The sequence below is a fragment of the Chelonia mydas genome, chromosome 9 (assembly GCF_015237465.2).
Source record: "Chelonia mydas isolate rCheMyd1 chromosome 9, rCheMyd1.pri.v2, whole genome shotgun sequence".
NCBI lineage: Eukaryota > Metazoa > Chordata > Testudines > Cheloniidae > Chelonia > Chelonia mydas.
Window position 1 is genome coordinate 49,978,483 of NC_057855.1, and position 16,435 is coordinate 49,994,917.

Sequence of the window (16,435 nt, forward strand, 5' to 3'; positions counted from 1 at the left end):
GGAAAGCCACCCCCCAGAGCTCCCACCCAGGGCCCAGCTCGGACATGGGCGGGGGAGGCGGGGAGAGAGGGGCGGGTGTGGATGCCCCATTTCCAGGCTCAGGGATGTGGTTGGGTTTTGGTTTAGTTCAATTTTACTGTGATTGTGAGAGCCAGAAGGGGCGTGGCCCTGCTTTGTCGGGACAGTGGTTGGAGCGCCCCTCGCCGGAGACGGTCTCAGGGGGCGTAACCCTCCGTGTAATTCCTCTGACCTTGGGACTGAAATCAGTGCCCAGTTCTGCTGGGCTTCCTCTGCTGAAGGGACTCAAATGGAAGAGGAGCAGAGGCTCAGCGGTGGGATGGGACTATATTGCCCCTCAAATAGCGCAAGTTTTCCCAGAGTAGCTTGGATGAGATGTCTTGGCTGCCTGATCCTGAGTACAACCCACTCCCCAGCCTCTGACCCACTCCCTGGGCCTCCCTCCCCCATGACCTTCCGATCCTGAACATGGCCGGCTGCCCAGGCCCCAGCCCAGTCCCCCCTCCCGATCCCAAGTGCCCCTGATATAGCCCTCAATCCCAAATGCCACCCACTCCATGCAAGGCCATCTGTGACAACATCTGTCCTCTCCATGCGCCTCGAGCTCTGTCTCACCTGCTCTTCCAGACCAGTCAGCCTCTGCTCCACCAGTCCGGTCCTCTTCACCTGATCCAAATCCAGCAACTCCGCCAACACATCCACCCTGCGAGCGGGTGAGAGGAGACAGGGGCCTTGGGGAACGAGGCGCTGAGCAGGCGTCCCACGCAGCGACATACAGCCAGCAAGGCACTGCTCCAGGGTCAGGGCAGCCTGCGTGCCTTCACACAGCGCTGTCCACAGACCTCCTGCCCCTCACGCAGCCTGCCAGCTCAAAGTGCCGAATTCCCGCCTTTGCATTCCCAGCGCCCCTCACTGTTCATCGTCCCTGGTGGATGCTGGTCAGACCCAGCCCTGAGAGGAGGCAGGATGGAACTGCCCCCGGGCAACTCTGCAGAGGGTTGTGCCTCAATCTCCCCCGCTCCCTGGAGCACAGCTGAGTGTGCACGTGGCACGTCCCTTGGCAAGGCAGAGTGGCCCGCTCCTCCCTGCCCGAGTGCACACACTGGTGCAGAGTGCATGGAGGTGGGCCAGCTCCTTGCCCTCTCTGCGTTGGCAGCAGGGCCAGTCTGGCCCATACTACGTGAGAGGTTCAGCACACGTGAATGACACACCACTAGCCATGCATAACTGCTGCTCAGGCCCTGCTCGCTCGCTGCTGCATCTGGCTAGAGCTGTAGCCTTTGGTTTGCCCCTGAGTCCCATTTCTGCAGATCACATAGACACTGGAGGCCACAGTGTCCTGCAAGCTCACCCCGAGGTGCGATGTGGCCTGGGCAAGGGCTTGCACACACCTACCTGCCTTCTGCTTGGCTCTACCCAATGCAACCAGGCAACTTTCGTGTACATTAAATCTCCTCACAAGTTGCATTGCGTGTCTCACCCACAACCCACCATCTCTCCCACCAGTGGCTCTGCCACAGCAGACAGCAGGCTTAGCATGGCCCTACAGCCGTAGGCGCTGACTCCGTGGGCGCTCCAGGGCTGGAGCACCCACGGGGAAAAATTGGTGGGTGCTCTGCACCCACCGGCAGCCAAGCTCCCCGCCCCGACCCCCCACTCCAGCTCACCTCACCTCACCTCTGCCTCCTCCCCGAGCACGCCGCTTCCTCACTTCTCCCAGCTCTTGCTGCCACAAAACAGCTGTTTTTCGCGACATAACGAGCTCTGGGAGGGAGCGGGGAGAAGCGGGAACGCGGCGCGCTCAGGGGAGGAGGCGGGGAAAAGGCAGGGCCAGGGCGGGGATTTGGGGAATGAGTCCAATAGGGGCAGGGAGGGGGCAAAGTTGGGGCGGGGACTTTCGGGAAGGGGTTGGAATGGGGACGGGGCAGGGGCAGGGGTGAAGTTGGAGAGGGGCCAGGGGCTGCGTGGGGTCAAGCACCCACCGGCACCAGGAGAAGTTGGCGCCTATGCCTATAGCCCTGCAGAGAATGGGCCACATCCTGCTCTCATTGACACCTGTGCCAGCCCAGGAGCCATTATGCCAGAAGTAACTGATAGAGTGAACAGGGCTCTTCATGGAGCCTCCAGGTCCAAGCTGCTCCTTGACACTCCAAACGTACCCTCTGGAGGTGCAAGGGCTCCAAATCACTCCCACACGTATGCCCTATATCTCTGCTGGCTGCTGGATAGGGGCTTCCATTGGCCTCGGCGGGCCCCCTGTGGCTGGGGCCAGAGAACTAACTAACAGTGATTCTTTCCTTGTCTCCAGTGCACCTGAGCCCTAATAACCCGACTGCTCTTCTCCACTGACCTATCCCTCCGCTCCGGACTTCACTTGAGCCCATCGAGTCGACAGAAGGAGTCACTGCAGAGGGATGCTCACTTTCCCAAACCACTGAGTGCACTGCCCCTGCAGCATCCCCAGACAGTGCCAGCCAGGGTCCAAGGGAGAGAAGCCACGTGCATTGCAATGCACCCTCGGCAGGGCTCAATGGCCATTCCAGTGGCTCTTTCTGGGTAGATACACCAAGTGCTTGGCTTACCTTGGGCTGAGTTTGCACTATAAGCCCCAAAACCACTAGTCATCGATCCCTTGGTCTAGCGCTTGGAGCTCTGCAGAGCCACCCACGCAGCCCCCAAGGGAAGAGAGAAGCGTGTCTCACTCTGCAGTGGCCCCCCGATTGAGGAGACAGGTTCTGGAGGGAGCTCCAGCAGCCTGTTAGCGTGCTGGGGGCAATGGGAATGGGAGCGAAACAGCTGGGTTATAAGGAAAGAGGCTGCGAAAGGGAAACAAAGTATTGCTGATCTATCGTCTCAGCAGTGCGATGAGTCCCCGCACAGATTCTGTCACACCTGAGCCGGACGCACTGGATGGGAATGCCCCAGGGCTATCATAGCTCCATGCGCTGGGGGTAGGGTGTGATGGGTTGGTAATAATGCACGAATACTCTGTGTCGACCTGGTTATTGGCATGTTACCGTGAAAACTGCTTGAGTTTAGTTTAATGGGGGCTGTCAGGAGAAACAAGCAGAAAAGGATAAGCCACTTCTTCACAAACACTTAAGGGCTGTTAAGGGACAACGCCAGGACGGGGAAGGCCCAGGAACACTGGAGAGCCAAAGAACTATAGTGGGGTCTAAAAAGGGGGCCTCTCTCTCAGGAGAGGGGAGTAGCTGTTTGGGGGCGCCAGACTGAGACGGCCCCCGCTGGGTCGTGTGAAGAAGCCAGGCCTGCCTGGGATGCCGGGGCTTTAAGTAGGAGAGATATGCATGTAGACGTGGTTGTTTTTCTCACCGGCTTCAGGGGGACTAGGAAGGGGGCCCTGGGGACAGCCGCCCAAGGCTCCCCACACAGAGCTCCCTTCGTGACGGCAGAGAGCACTGACACCCACGGGTCTTTCCTAGGGGAACGCGGGCGAGATGGGCCGGTACCTCTGCACGACGTCTCGGATATTTTGCTCCATGTTCTGCTTCTCCTGGCACTGCTGGTGCTGCAGGTAGTTCTCCTTCAGGTACGTCTCCCAGGAAAGAAGGGCCGCTTCCTCGTTCTTCTCCAGCTTTTCTTCTGCAGGAGAAACCGAAGAGCTGAGCACCAGAGGAGAACCCCCAGGTCCCTCAGACCCAGGCCCTACTCCAGGCCACTCAGACCCCAGTGGTACTATGTCTCCTCCAGATCCCAGTCGGGCCTGGAGAATGTCATCACTTCCCCATGGCCCTTTGAACCATGGCAGTGCAATGCTGCAAACCCCTGTGGCCCGCGATGCACCGTCGCCCTGGCCCAGCCTAGCGGATGCGAGGCCCCACTGTGTCACGCCCGGCCTGGCCTGGCCTGGGAGGGAGCTCCTTACTGAGCTGTTTGTGCCGCTTCGCTGGCTGCCGGAGCAGGACCCTCTTGATGAAGAGCTGCAAGTGGTTGAAGAGGATGAAGGGCGGGGGAGCAGCAGGCCGGCCGTGATACTCCTCAATCAGGTCGTGCCGCTGGAACTTCCAGATCTGGTCGGTGTGCTCCTGCACTTGCTGGAACGTGTAGCTGGGAGGAGGGCCCAGGGGGCGAGGGGTTAGCTACGCTCATACCAGCTGGTGCCAGGCAGGGGCTCTGCAAGCCGGCTCTGGGCACCGCCCCAGGCACAGCGCTCTGCCCTTCTCGCTGGCTTCCAGCCTTGATTTTCCTTTCATTCCTGGCCTCCCTTCCTGCTGCTCTGCAGAGCACAGGGGTTGGCCCCAGCACAGAGGGGTGGGCGGGCTCCCAAAGGAGGGGCAGGTGGACCCTTGCCTGGGGGCCTGCCAATGTGTCTGCACCACAGCACCCAGCCAGTTCACCAGCACCAGGTTCCTCAGGCTTTTGGCTGGTACCTCAGGCTTGCATCTAGAGCAGGTCACCTGACATCTGAGCCAGTGTGCCCGGGAGCTAGCCTGCGTGCTGGCCAGTGCAGCTGGGACCCCACATTCACCCCTCAAGCTGGTCAGGGCACCCACGACCCCCAATCCACACACCCCCAGGCAGGTCAGGTCACCTGGCGCCCCCAATCCACCCCCCAGACAGGTCAGGGCACCTGGGACTCCCCAATCCACCTCCCCAGGAACGCCAGTGCAGCTGGGACCGTCCATCCACCCCCCAGGAAGGTCAGGGCACTTGGGGCCCCCAATCCACCCCCCTCCACATAGACAAGTGCCTTGAGCCGTGTGTCTGAGCAGTTCCTGGGACCCACCCGGGCTAGCGCCTGCAGTGCCTCGCTGCTGAAGCCCCTATACTGCTTGCCCCCGAGCAGTGGTATGCCTGGCATGCTGTCCCCCTCACGCCCATTTACTCCAGCACTGAGCAAACCCCCCCCCCCCATTTACTATAGCATTAATTCACCCTCTCTTCGCCCGATGGCCCCCCACAGGTGCAGTGAGCAGGGGGTGGCGGTGCTGGGTCGGACTCACTTGAACATGGCGATGAGCAGGTTGAGGAGGAGGATGTTTGTGAAGAGCAGATACAGGCAGAGCAAGATGACTGTCAGCCATTCGGGGAAGACGGGCCGCTTATCCTTATTGCTCTCGGGGCACTTGGGCTTGTAGGGGTCTGTTCCATTCGGGCTGCACTGATCCAGATTGAAGTTCACCCCTGCGAGAGAAGAGACCAGAGTTTCACAATGGCAGGCTCTGTCATTGTCCCAGCTGTGTGTTACATGCTGCTGTTCTGGGCAGCTCTGCATGGACCCAGCAGCCCACCTTAAACAGATTGGCTTAATAGCAGCCGTCTTAATAGCAAACACTAGTTTGTTCCTGCCCGTCCAGGCCAGGGAGTTCCGTCGGGAACTCAAACTCAGTCCCTGCATGGCGCAGCTGCACCCAGCTGCCTCTAGGACGCTGGAGCACGATACGCTTGTAACTGACTGGTTGTTTCTTAGCAGCTACTCACGGGTAGGAAAGCGGCTGGAGCTTTTTTCTCTGCTCCGCTCCCGAGGCTGGCAGGTGCAGTCACTCATCAGTGATGAGTTACCCACTAGACTTGGGAGAACAGCGTTGAGCTGACCCGGCAATGAACGGAATTCAGGCCTCTCTCAGAATGGTGAGTCATTCACACCGGATTCCCGATTCCGGAGACTGTCCTTTGCATGTGTATGTACGTTTGGAATCATAGTTCCCATCCTCAGACTGGCTCCCACTGCTTTATTCTAGCTGTCATTTACAGCATGCGATTGGCCACGTGGTGTTGTTTCTGCTGCCTGACTGGGTCAGAGTAACTCTTTAAGAGGAGAGACATGACTAATAGCAAACCCGGCACTTCCCCTGCAAATGTGCAACCCCTTCAGGAGTCGCAAATATTTCCATGGAAACCAGTGATGGTCATGTGACTGCATGACTAATGAATGGCACCACCCCACCCATGCCAGCAGAGCTGTGGGGTGGAGACACTATTTGGGATGCATTTGTGAAGGAAGTGGAGAATGCTGGGAGAGAGACAGTCAGGCAAGGGTCCCTGCTGCTGTTGGTCCTGATCCTCAAAGATGCTGACAGCATCAAGAGCTGAGAGAGCTCAGCATCTCACAGGATCAGGCTCTTAGGGTCACTTTAGTTTTAGTTCTCCTGTCTCTGGTGACCCCTCATGCCACCCTCTCCGACACAAGCACTGAGCCCAAGTCTCCACTCCATGACATCAGTTTGATGGGTGTAATGATCCACTGGCTTCAGTGGGCCTAGACCAATTGACACCAGCTCGCGATCTGGCCCATTGACTTTGAGGGAGTTGCCTCTGCATCAAGCAGGTGTCCCGGAAGGGATGCGCTGGCCCGTTGTGTTTTATTTCTACAAAATTCCTTCCTCAGAGTGGTGTGAAAGCAGGGAAGGGGCTCATGTCCTTCTGTGACACTGGTCTGAGCTAGGGTGTGCATGGTAAAGGACACAGCAAACCAGCTCTGGGCACAGCCCCAGATTCACTCCTCTCTGCCCTTCTCGCTCTCTCTGTCTTTCATGTTTTATTTCAATTTCATTCTTTCACTCTGAGCCTCATTTCCTGCTGTTCTGGATCAAAATCTCAGAGCCGAGCTGCTACTGGACTCCTGCTGGGAAGGCGCTGAGCTGTGTGGAGCCCCTGCGCGCTGGCAGGACGAGACTAGCTGTTTCAGCCATATGAGAACAGCACAGGGGTGTCTCTGCACTGTAACAAAGACATTCCGCTTTGGAAATCTCATGGCCCAGCCAGGAGCCTGCGAGAAACCCTAGGTTCCGTACCATCGATGTAGGAAGGGATCTGCCCAAAAATGGTCAGGTAGGAATGGTAGACGACGCCCCGGAAGATCCAGTCCACACGCTCCTCGTTATGGATCAGGATAGCTTGCTTGGCTACGCCAAAGGACACAACCCAGACAGCCAAGAGGAAGAGGAAGAAGAAGACGTCCTTCATCTGCAAAGCCATGAGACAACGCAGGAGTGAAAAGGTTCCCCTCCACAGATCAGGTGCAGAGAATTACACCCTCTCCCAGAACGAAGGCATGCACAGCTCCGATACCCGGATCACATATCGCACGTAGGCCCCACTCTGCTCCTACTGACATCATGCCATCTGCAGGGGGGAGCAGCTCTTACCATTCTCTTCACTATGATGATCTTGGGCCCCAGAGTTTTACTGACTGTGAAAATATGCATCAGCCGCAAGCAGAAAATAATAAAAGCCAGAGACAATATGATCCGTCCTGGATATAAAGTGGATGGGATCCATCTGACACAGACAGGGGAAAGGAAGACATATCAGTGCATTGGCTTAACCAATGTTACTGCCTTTTTATAACAGAAAAATTCACAGCCTGCTTTCCTGGGGAACAAATAAGTCTACCCCGAGAGTACCATTTGAGAGAGGGATACAGCACAAAACCTATCCGACGGAGTGACACAGCAGCTGGGGACAGCGCAGAGCTGGGCAAAATGATCCCCGTTTCCATGAAAAGTTTCATCCCAAATTTGAACGTAGATGTTTCATTGAAAAAATTCCAACCACCTCTTTTGCAAATTCCCCTCCCTGGCTTTCCAGCAGCTCCAGCAAAGAAGCAGTTTTATACCGTCCTACAGAATCCCACGTACTCACCGGCAGGTCAGCCCTGTTATAAAGATCAAGATGGCGCAAACATCCAGTTTGTTCCAGAAATCACTGAAGTACAAGGAAGCCATTTTCAGTACCCCAAAGCCATCGGGGTCATAAACCAGCTGTTAGGAAAAGAAGTGGTTTCGGTATGTCAATAAACAGAACATAGGCTGCTTCTATGCGCTTGAGACAGCAATTGTGGCACTGGGTCCCCAACAGGAATCTGAGCTGGATTTCAAGGGGGTGGGAGGAAATGGGGGAGTGGGCTTCAATTGATAATGAATTTCCCTGCCATGGTGATTTTGGCACCAGGAGAATACTCAACAATCCCTGAGACTGGGCCCTCTGGTGTTCTTCAGACATCATTCTACCCCGGTGACCAAACTTCATCTAAAGTTACCGAGGCGCTTGGTGTTGGCAGCACTTAGCTGTTTTATGTTCCGGCCTAAACCTCTGAAGAAGGTGGCAGGTTCTGTTCTTAGATGTCCTGTAAAATATTTGCTAGTGCATTTGAGAGGCTGACCTAGAACTCTTCTTTTGCATAATGGAGTGAGGCTGGGAATCTGACTGCGGTTATTTCCAAAGGGACCGGTAGGATCCTTGCATACACCCCCATGGCTGATTCATTCTTACTGTTTTCCTTTTGGCCAAACCCTGAGATCATTTCTCAGTGATCTGAGGAACGAAAGGGCAATGAATCTCCAGTATCACATCTTGGAGCACTTTGGAGCTCTCCTAACCCACTTTCTAACATGGCCTGACTGCTTAGCTGTGAGAAATGGGCCAGATTCTCAGCTGGCTCATAGCTCCACTCAAGTCACATAGACCACCTCTCTAGAAGTCAGGGGCACTTGTGCTATCGACACCAGCTAAGGACCTGGCATTTTCTGTGATTCCATCTCAGTGAGTTATGAATCCTTGCTGGTGACAATGGCTCTTTGTCGTCCCATGGGGTTACAGAACAGATCTTGCGTTCACCTTAGCTCTGGGACAAACACACAAGGACAGCTCTTCCCACAGAAACAATCCCTGTCTTCCCATCTTCTCATCTATGCTACAGTTATGGGACAGTTTCTGTGGGAAGATGCAATATTCCATCCACACATGTGCTGAGAAGATCCCCTCCAGGCTCCTGATCAGGTCTCTTGGAACCACCCCAATATATCCACGCTTGGTTTTACAGGGGACTCAAAGCACAGTGGGACAGACTGTTGGGAGATACCCCTGGGTCCATAAAGCTGCCAGTTCCTTATTTCAGTACTGAGCCTTAGTGCCTTCATTTAAGAAGGTCTCAGTATCTTGGGCACTTCTCCTCCTTCCCCTGACTCAGCCCAAAAGTATCCACAAGAGCAGTTCAAACAAAACCTTGGGAATGCCACCAACTTTCTCTGTGGGTACTGCGGTCTCCTGAACTATCCCTCCAGTTCAATCAGCCCAGAATATCAGTGACTCTCTCTGTAATCGCTACAAATCGCCAAAGGACAGACCCCTGTTAGTCCCTCACGCTATGTCATGGATTTGGAAGGGTAAATAGGGCCGACAGGTGGAGGCAGACTACGAAACGCCGGAGATACCAAAATTTTCTCCCCCGACTTGGGTTAGGCCTATGCCCTCAATGCTTTCTAGTAAGCACGGGAGAAAATATTTGGTGCTAAAGAGCTCTTTAATCTTGAGGAAAAGGCAGAACAAGAACCAATGGCTGGAAGCAGAAGCCAGACTGATTCATATTGGAACTAAGGCCCATGTTTTGAACAGAGAGGGTGAACCCATGCCACCTTCAGCCAGCTTACCTGGGTATGTGCTCCCAGCCCGCCAGCGCAGGCCTGTGGCCACTGGGTGACTGCTAGGGCTGCAGTGCCAACCCTGGAAACTCTCCCCAGCCCCTTGAGGAGGGGCAGCTTTTTCTGGTTTAGAGCTGCTGTTACTCTCATCGGGGGAGGGGGACTAGGGGGCCATGGCCCCATCACTTTAAACTGGCCAAAAGGGTGAGGGATGGGGGTGAGGGGGTGGAGAGGTATCGGGGGAAGAGGCAGCGCAGGAGCGGGATCTTGGGGCAAGGTGTGATGCGAGGACGGGGGAGAAGGGGCAGGGCCTCAGGGGGAAGGGGCGGGTGCAGGAGGCAGGGCCACGGTTCGGGTGCTGGTGACTCCGCCACTTTTAGGGAGCTTCTGATGCTCTTGCCTCTCATTATACGGTGCTTTCAGGCCCTTCATCTTTTCCCATCGCAGCTTGCTAGCCCAAGACATCTAAGCACCGAACCGTACTGCTGATATTTCTGCTCTGCCACCTTCTTCAGAGGTTTCAGCCGGGACATAAAACAGCCAAGCGTTGCCAACACCGAGCGCCTCTAACTTTAAATGAAGATTAGTCGCCGGGGCAGAATGATGTCTGAAGAACACCAGAGGGCCAAGCGGGAACAAACTACCATGGGAAGTGGTGGATTCGCTGTCTCGGATTGACTAAAGCACATCTTCCCGAAAGGTGTGCAGACACAAGTGACTGAGCTTGACACTGGTGTGGCTGGGTGAAATTCTCTGGTATATGACGTACAGCAGGCCAGACTACAGGGCCAGCCTTAGGGGTGGGCCACTCGGGTGACTGCCCAGGGGCGCCATGGTGCAGAGGGCGCCGTGTGGCAGTGCAGAGGTGTGCACTGCCAGTGTAGTGTCAGAAACTGCTCCTGGCTGGCAGGGAAGCACTGCTTGGGGGAGGTGCCCAGATGTCTCCCTGCTTCCTCCCATCAGAGGAACATGGGGGGGAGCAGTGACACACATACTGCTCGCCCTCCCCATGTTCCAGGGGGCTGCAAGGCAGGGAGCGAGGAGCAACGCCAGGGCTCCCTGCATCCAAGTCACTTTCCCCACCCAGGCTGTGCTGTGAGGCATCAGGAGCTGCTGCTCTCCTGCCCTCCCTTTACACAGCCCAGGTGGGGAACAACCCCTGACGTCACTCCCCACTCACAGCCCCCGAGGGGTGCGCGGAGGAGCAGCTTTCAAGGGGGGAGCGAGCATCAATGCCAGCCGCTCTGTGCATCCAGGTCACTTTCCCCATGTGGGCGCTGGGGACTGGGGAGTCTGGAGAGCACGTGGAGGCCAGGGGCAATGGCGGGGGGCACCCACAGGAGCCAGAGGGGATGGGGGGCACTGCATCCACAGGTGTCAGAGGTGCAAAAATACAAGTTCACCCAGGGTGACATTTTCCCTAAGGCCGGCCCTGCCAGACTAGATGGTCCAAAGGGCCCATCTGGCGTGAACCCCATGAGCGTGGCATGTGAGAGCGCGCGAGTGAGTGTGTGGCCAACCGACAGGTGCGACAGCACCATTTGGCTGGCATAGGTGATGGGATTGTTGTGGGAGCACACACAGCAGTGAGAAAACAGGAACAGCTGCTGCCTGCTGCCCTTCCGAGAGACCCTGGGGCGGGCAGCCCTCGCTGACTGGGAGAGAGGCCCGGCAGAGCCTGGATTGCAGCATCACCACCATCTCCCCTGCCCCCCACGCCTTTGCCGAGCCCACCCCGTACCTGGCGGGTCTCCTCACACACCAGGGAAAAGAGCCAAAAATAGATGACGTACTCCCGCCAGGACGGCGTCGCCTGGAAGTCGATCATCAGGATGTAGGCGAAGAGCCAGAGGAAGCTGAAGTAGGAGAGGATGTTCAGGTGGAAGATGACGATGGGGGCCGTGAAGAACGCGTGGGTGCGTGTCAGGCAGCTCATGGGCTGCAGCCTCTTCTCCCTGCATGGGGGAAGGAAGCAGGAAGGAACAGCTGACTCAGCTGTTAGAGGGGAGCTGGACGCAGCTGAGTAGGACTAACCGGGAGAGGCCTTGCTCTGAGCAGTTATAGTGCAGCTAGGGAACCCTGGGACTCTCCCCAGCCCCTCGGGGACGGGCAGGTTTGCCTGGCCCAGGACTGCTATTACTCTCATTATACTGTGCTTTAAGACCCCTCATATTCTCCCATCGCAGCTTGCTAGGCCAAGCAATGCCATGCCCAGGAAGATGTTGGGGCAGCTGCTGTGAGGACAGAGCCCAGCTCTGACAGAGTGTCCTGGCTGCCCCCAAGGCTCACCAGTGACCACAGGCCTGTGCTGGCCGGCTGGGATCACGTTCCCGGGTAAGATGGCTGAAGCTGACGGCAGGAGAGGATTGCTGCTGCTAGCTGGCACAACAGCGCTCACTGAGCTCCAAGGGCTGGGCCATTTCTCCCAGGGAGTAGATCAGCCAGGCTCCCGGGGCACGAGCAGTGCAGTGTGGGATGGCAGCGGGCATGGGTGGTGGGTATCGCAGGCCACAGGAGGCTGAGCCTCCCCAAACAGCCAAGTGTGGCCCTGCCCTCGCTCCGCCCTGAGACCCCCTCCTGCTTCCCGCTCTTCCCCCTGGCCTGGGCTGGGGCGGGCCGGCCTGTGGCCCAGGACTCAAGGCAGCTGGGGCCAGTGCTCGGGCTGCCTGGCACTGGGGCAGCCTGCCTGGCATGCTGGGGCTGTGGGTGCTGAGCCAGCCTGCCCGGAACTCTGGGGCTGGGGGTGCTCAGGCAGCCTTGAGCTGGAGCCGGGGGGGGGAGGGGGAGGCGGGGGGGGGGAGAGGAGGAGAACTATTTACGCCAGTGGCCAGCCCGGGGATGCCACAGTGGCACAGGGGAGAGGCAAAGGAGGGAGGCAAGCACTCTGCAGTCAGGGAATGCGAGTCCTACAGTCCGACTCCCAGCAGCGCACGGCAGCTAGGGCCGGGACCACGTGCCAGCTCCATCCTGGGAGCCCTGGTGGTACCTGAAGGTGATGAAGCTGGTGTAGATGAGGGGGAAGAACACCATGCACAGGATCACCCTCCAGAGCCCGTTGTCCACGCACAGCTTCCCCCACCAGACTTTGGTCAGAAAGGCCTGGTTGCGGCAGAGGAAGGAAATCAAGCTCATATGGAGCCCAGAGCTGGCCCCCTTCACCCCTAGCTCCAGCATTGCTGATCCCAAACAGAAATGTTGCCATGGCCCACCCCACCCCTGGCCAGATCCACACCCCTCACATAGAGGGCTCAGTGAACAACCCAGGGACTGCCCACAGCTGTGCCAGATGGAAGCTGGCAGAGGTTGGTTTGCTGAGTAGTTCACTAGTCTGGATGGTGCACAGGGACCCCGTGTGGCCGAGGATCAGTGAGTGGCCACCAAAGAGCAGAGGAAATGGACTGCGGGCAATGAAACAATGTGGGCAGCCAGTGAGTGCCGGGGTGGGGCACTCAGGGCAATCCAAGAGCATGTGTGAGCTCCTGTGGGGAAGCACTAGTGTGCAGGGAGCCCATATGCCACAGCACGTCCCCTCTCTCTTCGAGAACAGGTTCATGGGCTCTGCCCTTTCCAGGCAGCATGGCACAGGATCGATGCAGGTAATGGGTGCAGGCACTCTCAGAGCAACAGGGTGCCATGGGAACAGGGCACCTGGTGGAGCCTGAGCTGCCAGACATGCTCCCCTGGCCAAGCTCAGGCAGCGGGAGACAGTGCTGGGGGACCCGACACAAGGCCCTGGCAGTGGCGTGCCCTCCTTTGAGCCCCACACCTAGGAAGCGGGATACTGGGCCCTAGCATGGGACAGGGAAGAGGTGGGTGCCTCCTCCCAGCCTGGAAACACACCTGGATGCCTCCGTGGGACACAAAATTCATGTTCTTGGCCTCCAGCGCCAGCTGTAAGCAGGTGGTTTTGCCCCAGGCTTCCGAGACTCGGATAAGGAGCTTCTGGGCTCTCTCCTCGTCCTTGCGGTAACACTCTGTGAACACGCCTAGCAGGGCAGAGAGCAGAGCCACACGTGGGCAATGGGCCAAAGAGAGGCTAGTGCCCAGCGTGGATCGAGCCCTGCACCGCGGAGGAGACAGGCCGTTCCTGGGGATGGGGCCAGAGGCAGCGCCATTCAGCCCGGCCCCAGAGCTTCCTGTCCTTTTCAGGGCCCTGCGTTGGCCCAAGCTTCAGATGCAGGCTTTGTGCACCTGCTAGGCTGGAGATCCATCTCTGGAGTTAGTCCACTCTGTCATGGCATGTCCAGCTGTGCTCTGAACAGATTCCTGCTGACCTCTGAGCCCAGCACTCTTCACAGGCCCAGCCATTATGTTGCACTGTGGCCTCCGCTCCAGCCTCTCCTACCCGGCACCAGACACATTTCCCAGCCCCCAAGCAACAACTTTCCAAACAAATGGCCCGAGCCCCATACGTGTGTACCAAACACCCTGGTCCAGGTACAGCACCCACCACGTCCCTAAGGCCAGCCAGCCAAGCACGGCTTTGTCTCGCAGACGCCCAGGAGATAACTATCCATCTCTGTGTACCGACGCTCCTAGCCTGGGGGTATCTGGCACCAGTACACGGCACTGGAATAGTCAAGGCCCACCGGATCCCACCTTGCCCTGCCTGGCATCTGGACTGTGGAGCGACATTCGTCGTCGGAAATCACCAGCCATTGTCCCCAGCCAGAGGGAGGGGTGGTGCCTGACGCCAGTCGGAACCAGGGAGGGACCAGGAACGGACTCAGGAAAAAGAGCAGTGGCTCTAGACAGAAGGAGGGGCCGATAGTGCGACGCTGTTGTCGCTGATGAGTTGTTGGGAGCAGAGATTGACCCTGGGATCTCTGGATCTAGATACATGAGCTGCAGCTGCCTGAGCTAAAGGACCCCCCGCTAGCGGGGAACAGATCACCGCGTGGAGCGGGCATGGCATATGGTAACAACGCTCACCGACGGCTCGGTGCTCATACTCCTCTGCCAGGGTCAGCATTTCCTCCATGCTGTCCGTGTCATCCTCCTCCTTGGACAGCTCCTTCAGGATTTTGCTGCAGGCCAGAGCCCCCGCAATGCAGTCCTGGCTCTGAGAAAGCAGGGGACAGATTAGCAAGAACAGGGAACTCCCATCCTGGGAAGCCAGTAGAGCCCCATGTGTCTGCTGGAGGGAGAGGAGCGGGCAGCCCCAGGCTGAGCGCCACAGAGAAAGGCCAGCGTTACAAAGCAGGGCTGGAAGTGATGGCAAATGGGGCTCCTGGCTAGACAGGTAATTCCAGCCCCTGCCTAGGCTGCAGTGTACCCCCACATTGGGGCCAGGTGCTGCCATGCCCTAGGGCTGCCCAGGTCTTTGGACCGTTGCTGGGGAATGCTGCAGTGGTTTGTCGTTTAAAGGGATGCTCTTTCCTGGCCAGAGCTTCTTCAGCACAGGAAACCCTCCACGCACCCCTTGCCCTGTCCATGAGCATCCCAGCACCTCCTCCCTTCCTGCCCAGGGAACTGGGAACACCCTGAGCTGGCCCAGGACATGGCACCACCACCCACGCCGCCTGCTGGGAAGGGATCTCTCCCTAAGGCCTGCAGCTCGCTGTTCCTGCTGGCCTTGGCCAGTTCTACATGCAGCTGCTGCACTAGCAACACAACCCAGGCTGGGAGAGAGGGGCTCTCTGTCCCCTTCTAGTGGCTGCTCCGGGTACGAGACTTGCCCTTGCTACAGCTCTCAGGTAAGGGCCTCCACTGCTGTGGGTTCTCGAGCTAAGCTATCTTGTGCCTTGGCCTAGCTCAAGAGAGCCTGGGCACAGTGCCGAGCAGCAGGCACGGCCGCATGCTGCCATTACTCCCTGCACTGGCCCCACTGGAGAGACTTCTGGGCACATATCCTGTGGGTCCTAGCACCACAACTCACTGTGCTGCTCTGTGCTCACTTTCATGGGGCATCGTGGGACAACCTGGCTGTCCCTCCTGTGGATTGCGGGTGGAAAAGGTCTAGGCCCAGGACATTAATTTCCTGGCCAGACCCAAGCTGATGAGCTGTAACCACCCAGCGCCGGAAGATAGGGGTCCCCCTCGTCCTAACGGGGACCGACAGCTACTTGGTTTGATGGAGGCAACGTGATCCTGGCATGCCTCTGCCAAAGCTGCAGATGGTGGTGGGTTCAGAGACAGCCTTTTGCCCTTGCTCTTACAAGAAGGAGGCATGAGCCCAGCTGATTCTGCCCTCTCCTGCAGACCCCGCCCCTTCTGCACTAGGTCACAAGCATGGGGTGGTGACGACAGTGTGGGGTGAGTAGCAATGGGCCCCAAACTTGCACAGGAGGGAAGCGGTGTTGCTGGAGCTGGGAGTCCATGGGCTGATGTGGCAGACACAGGTGGTCAGCACTGAAGGACCTGGCTTCAACTCTATTGTTGTTAACAGTGACCTCAGGGAGTTGTTGGGAAGGGTCCTCGTACCTGGGCCCAGATGATTTCAGCCAGCTCCTTGCGACTCTGTACAATAGCCCAAATGAGGAGGTCCCTGACCGGGTCCATGGTGAAGGTGACCCGGCCGGCTGAGCGCTTGTAGAGGGAGCGGAGACTCACGCCCTGCACCTGGGGAGGACGGGCAGAGTTAGACCAAGACTTTGCAAAGAACTGACGCTCGCTCGGGAGCACCCTACTGGCACAGCAAACCAGAGCCCTGGGAAGGGGGCAGGAAGGCTGCAGGCCATGGAGAAAGAAGAGACCTGGTGACAGGGACCAGCGATCTGATGTCACTGCAGGGGCAGCTAGCTAACTTGCTCTCTCAGCTTGTGGCAGCTGCTCTGTGCAACTCCCAGCTCACACCGTGAGGCCCTGCACTAATACGTGCAGAAGCAGGGGAGCCAGGCATTCGGGGAAACGACGTGAGGAAATCTGCTGGCAAGTTTCCTCCATAGCTACCAGGGTCTCCCCTCCCCAGCCCCGTGTACTTGTCCTGTAAACACCTGGGGTTTCCCCAGTGCGTGGAGCCAGGAACACCTGACTTAGAGGGTCTCCCCTGCCCTGCCCCTTGTCGGGACAGGGACAGCAGTGCCATGTGGGTG

The 16,435-nt window shown here is 57.8% G+C and overlaps 1 protein-coding gene across 4 annotated transcripts in view; it reads right to left on the reverse strand.

The window, feature by feature from the left end:
* The window catches only part of TRPM2 (transient receptor potential cation channel subfamily M member 2), a 57,419-nt gene that overhangs the window by 10,470 nt on the left and 30,514 nt on the right, over window positions 1-16,435 (reverse strand). The window contains exons 13-24 of one of the 4 annotated variants that reach the window (XM_007052618.3): window positions 15,825-15,962; window positions 14,334-14,463; window positions 13,242-13,387; window positions 12,388-12,500; window positions 11,143-11,356; window positions 7,624-7,742; window positions 7,128-7,260; window positions 6,774-6,945; window positions 4,983-5,163; window positions 3,905-4,086; window positions 3,489-3,621; window positions 634-721 (exon numbers count right to left, since the gene is read on the reverse strand). In XM_007052618.3, the coding sequence (XP_007052680.3) occupies window positions 634-721; window positions 3,489-3,621; window positions 3,905-4,086; window positions 4,983-5,163; window positions 6,774-6,945; window positions 7,128-7,260; window positions 7,624-7,742; window positions 11,143-11,356; window positions 12,388-12,500; window positions 13,242-13,387; window positions 14,334-14,463; window positions 15,825-15,962 (1,749 nt within the window). Of the gene's footprint in view, window positions 1-633; window positions 722-3,488; window positions 3,622-3,904; window positions 4,087-4,914; window positions 5,164-5,460; window positions 5,729-6,773; window positions 6,946-7,127; window positions 7,261-7,623; window positions 7,743-11,142; window positions 11,357-12,387; window positions 12,501-13,241; window positions 13,388-14,333; window positions 14,464-15,824; window positions 15,963-16,435 lie in introns of those variants that run through there. The other 3 variants (XM_037909566.2, XM_043522868.1, XM_037909567.2) reach the window with 3 other exon arrangements.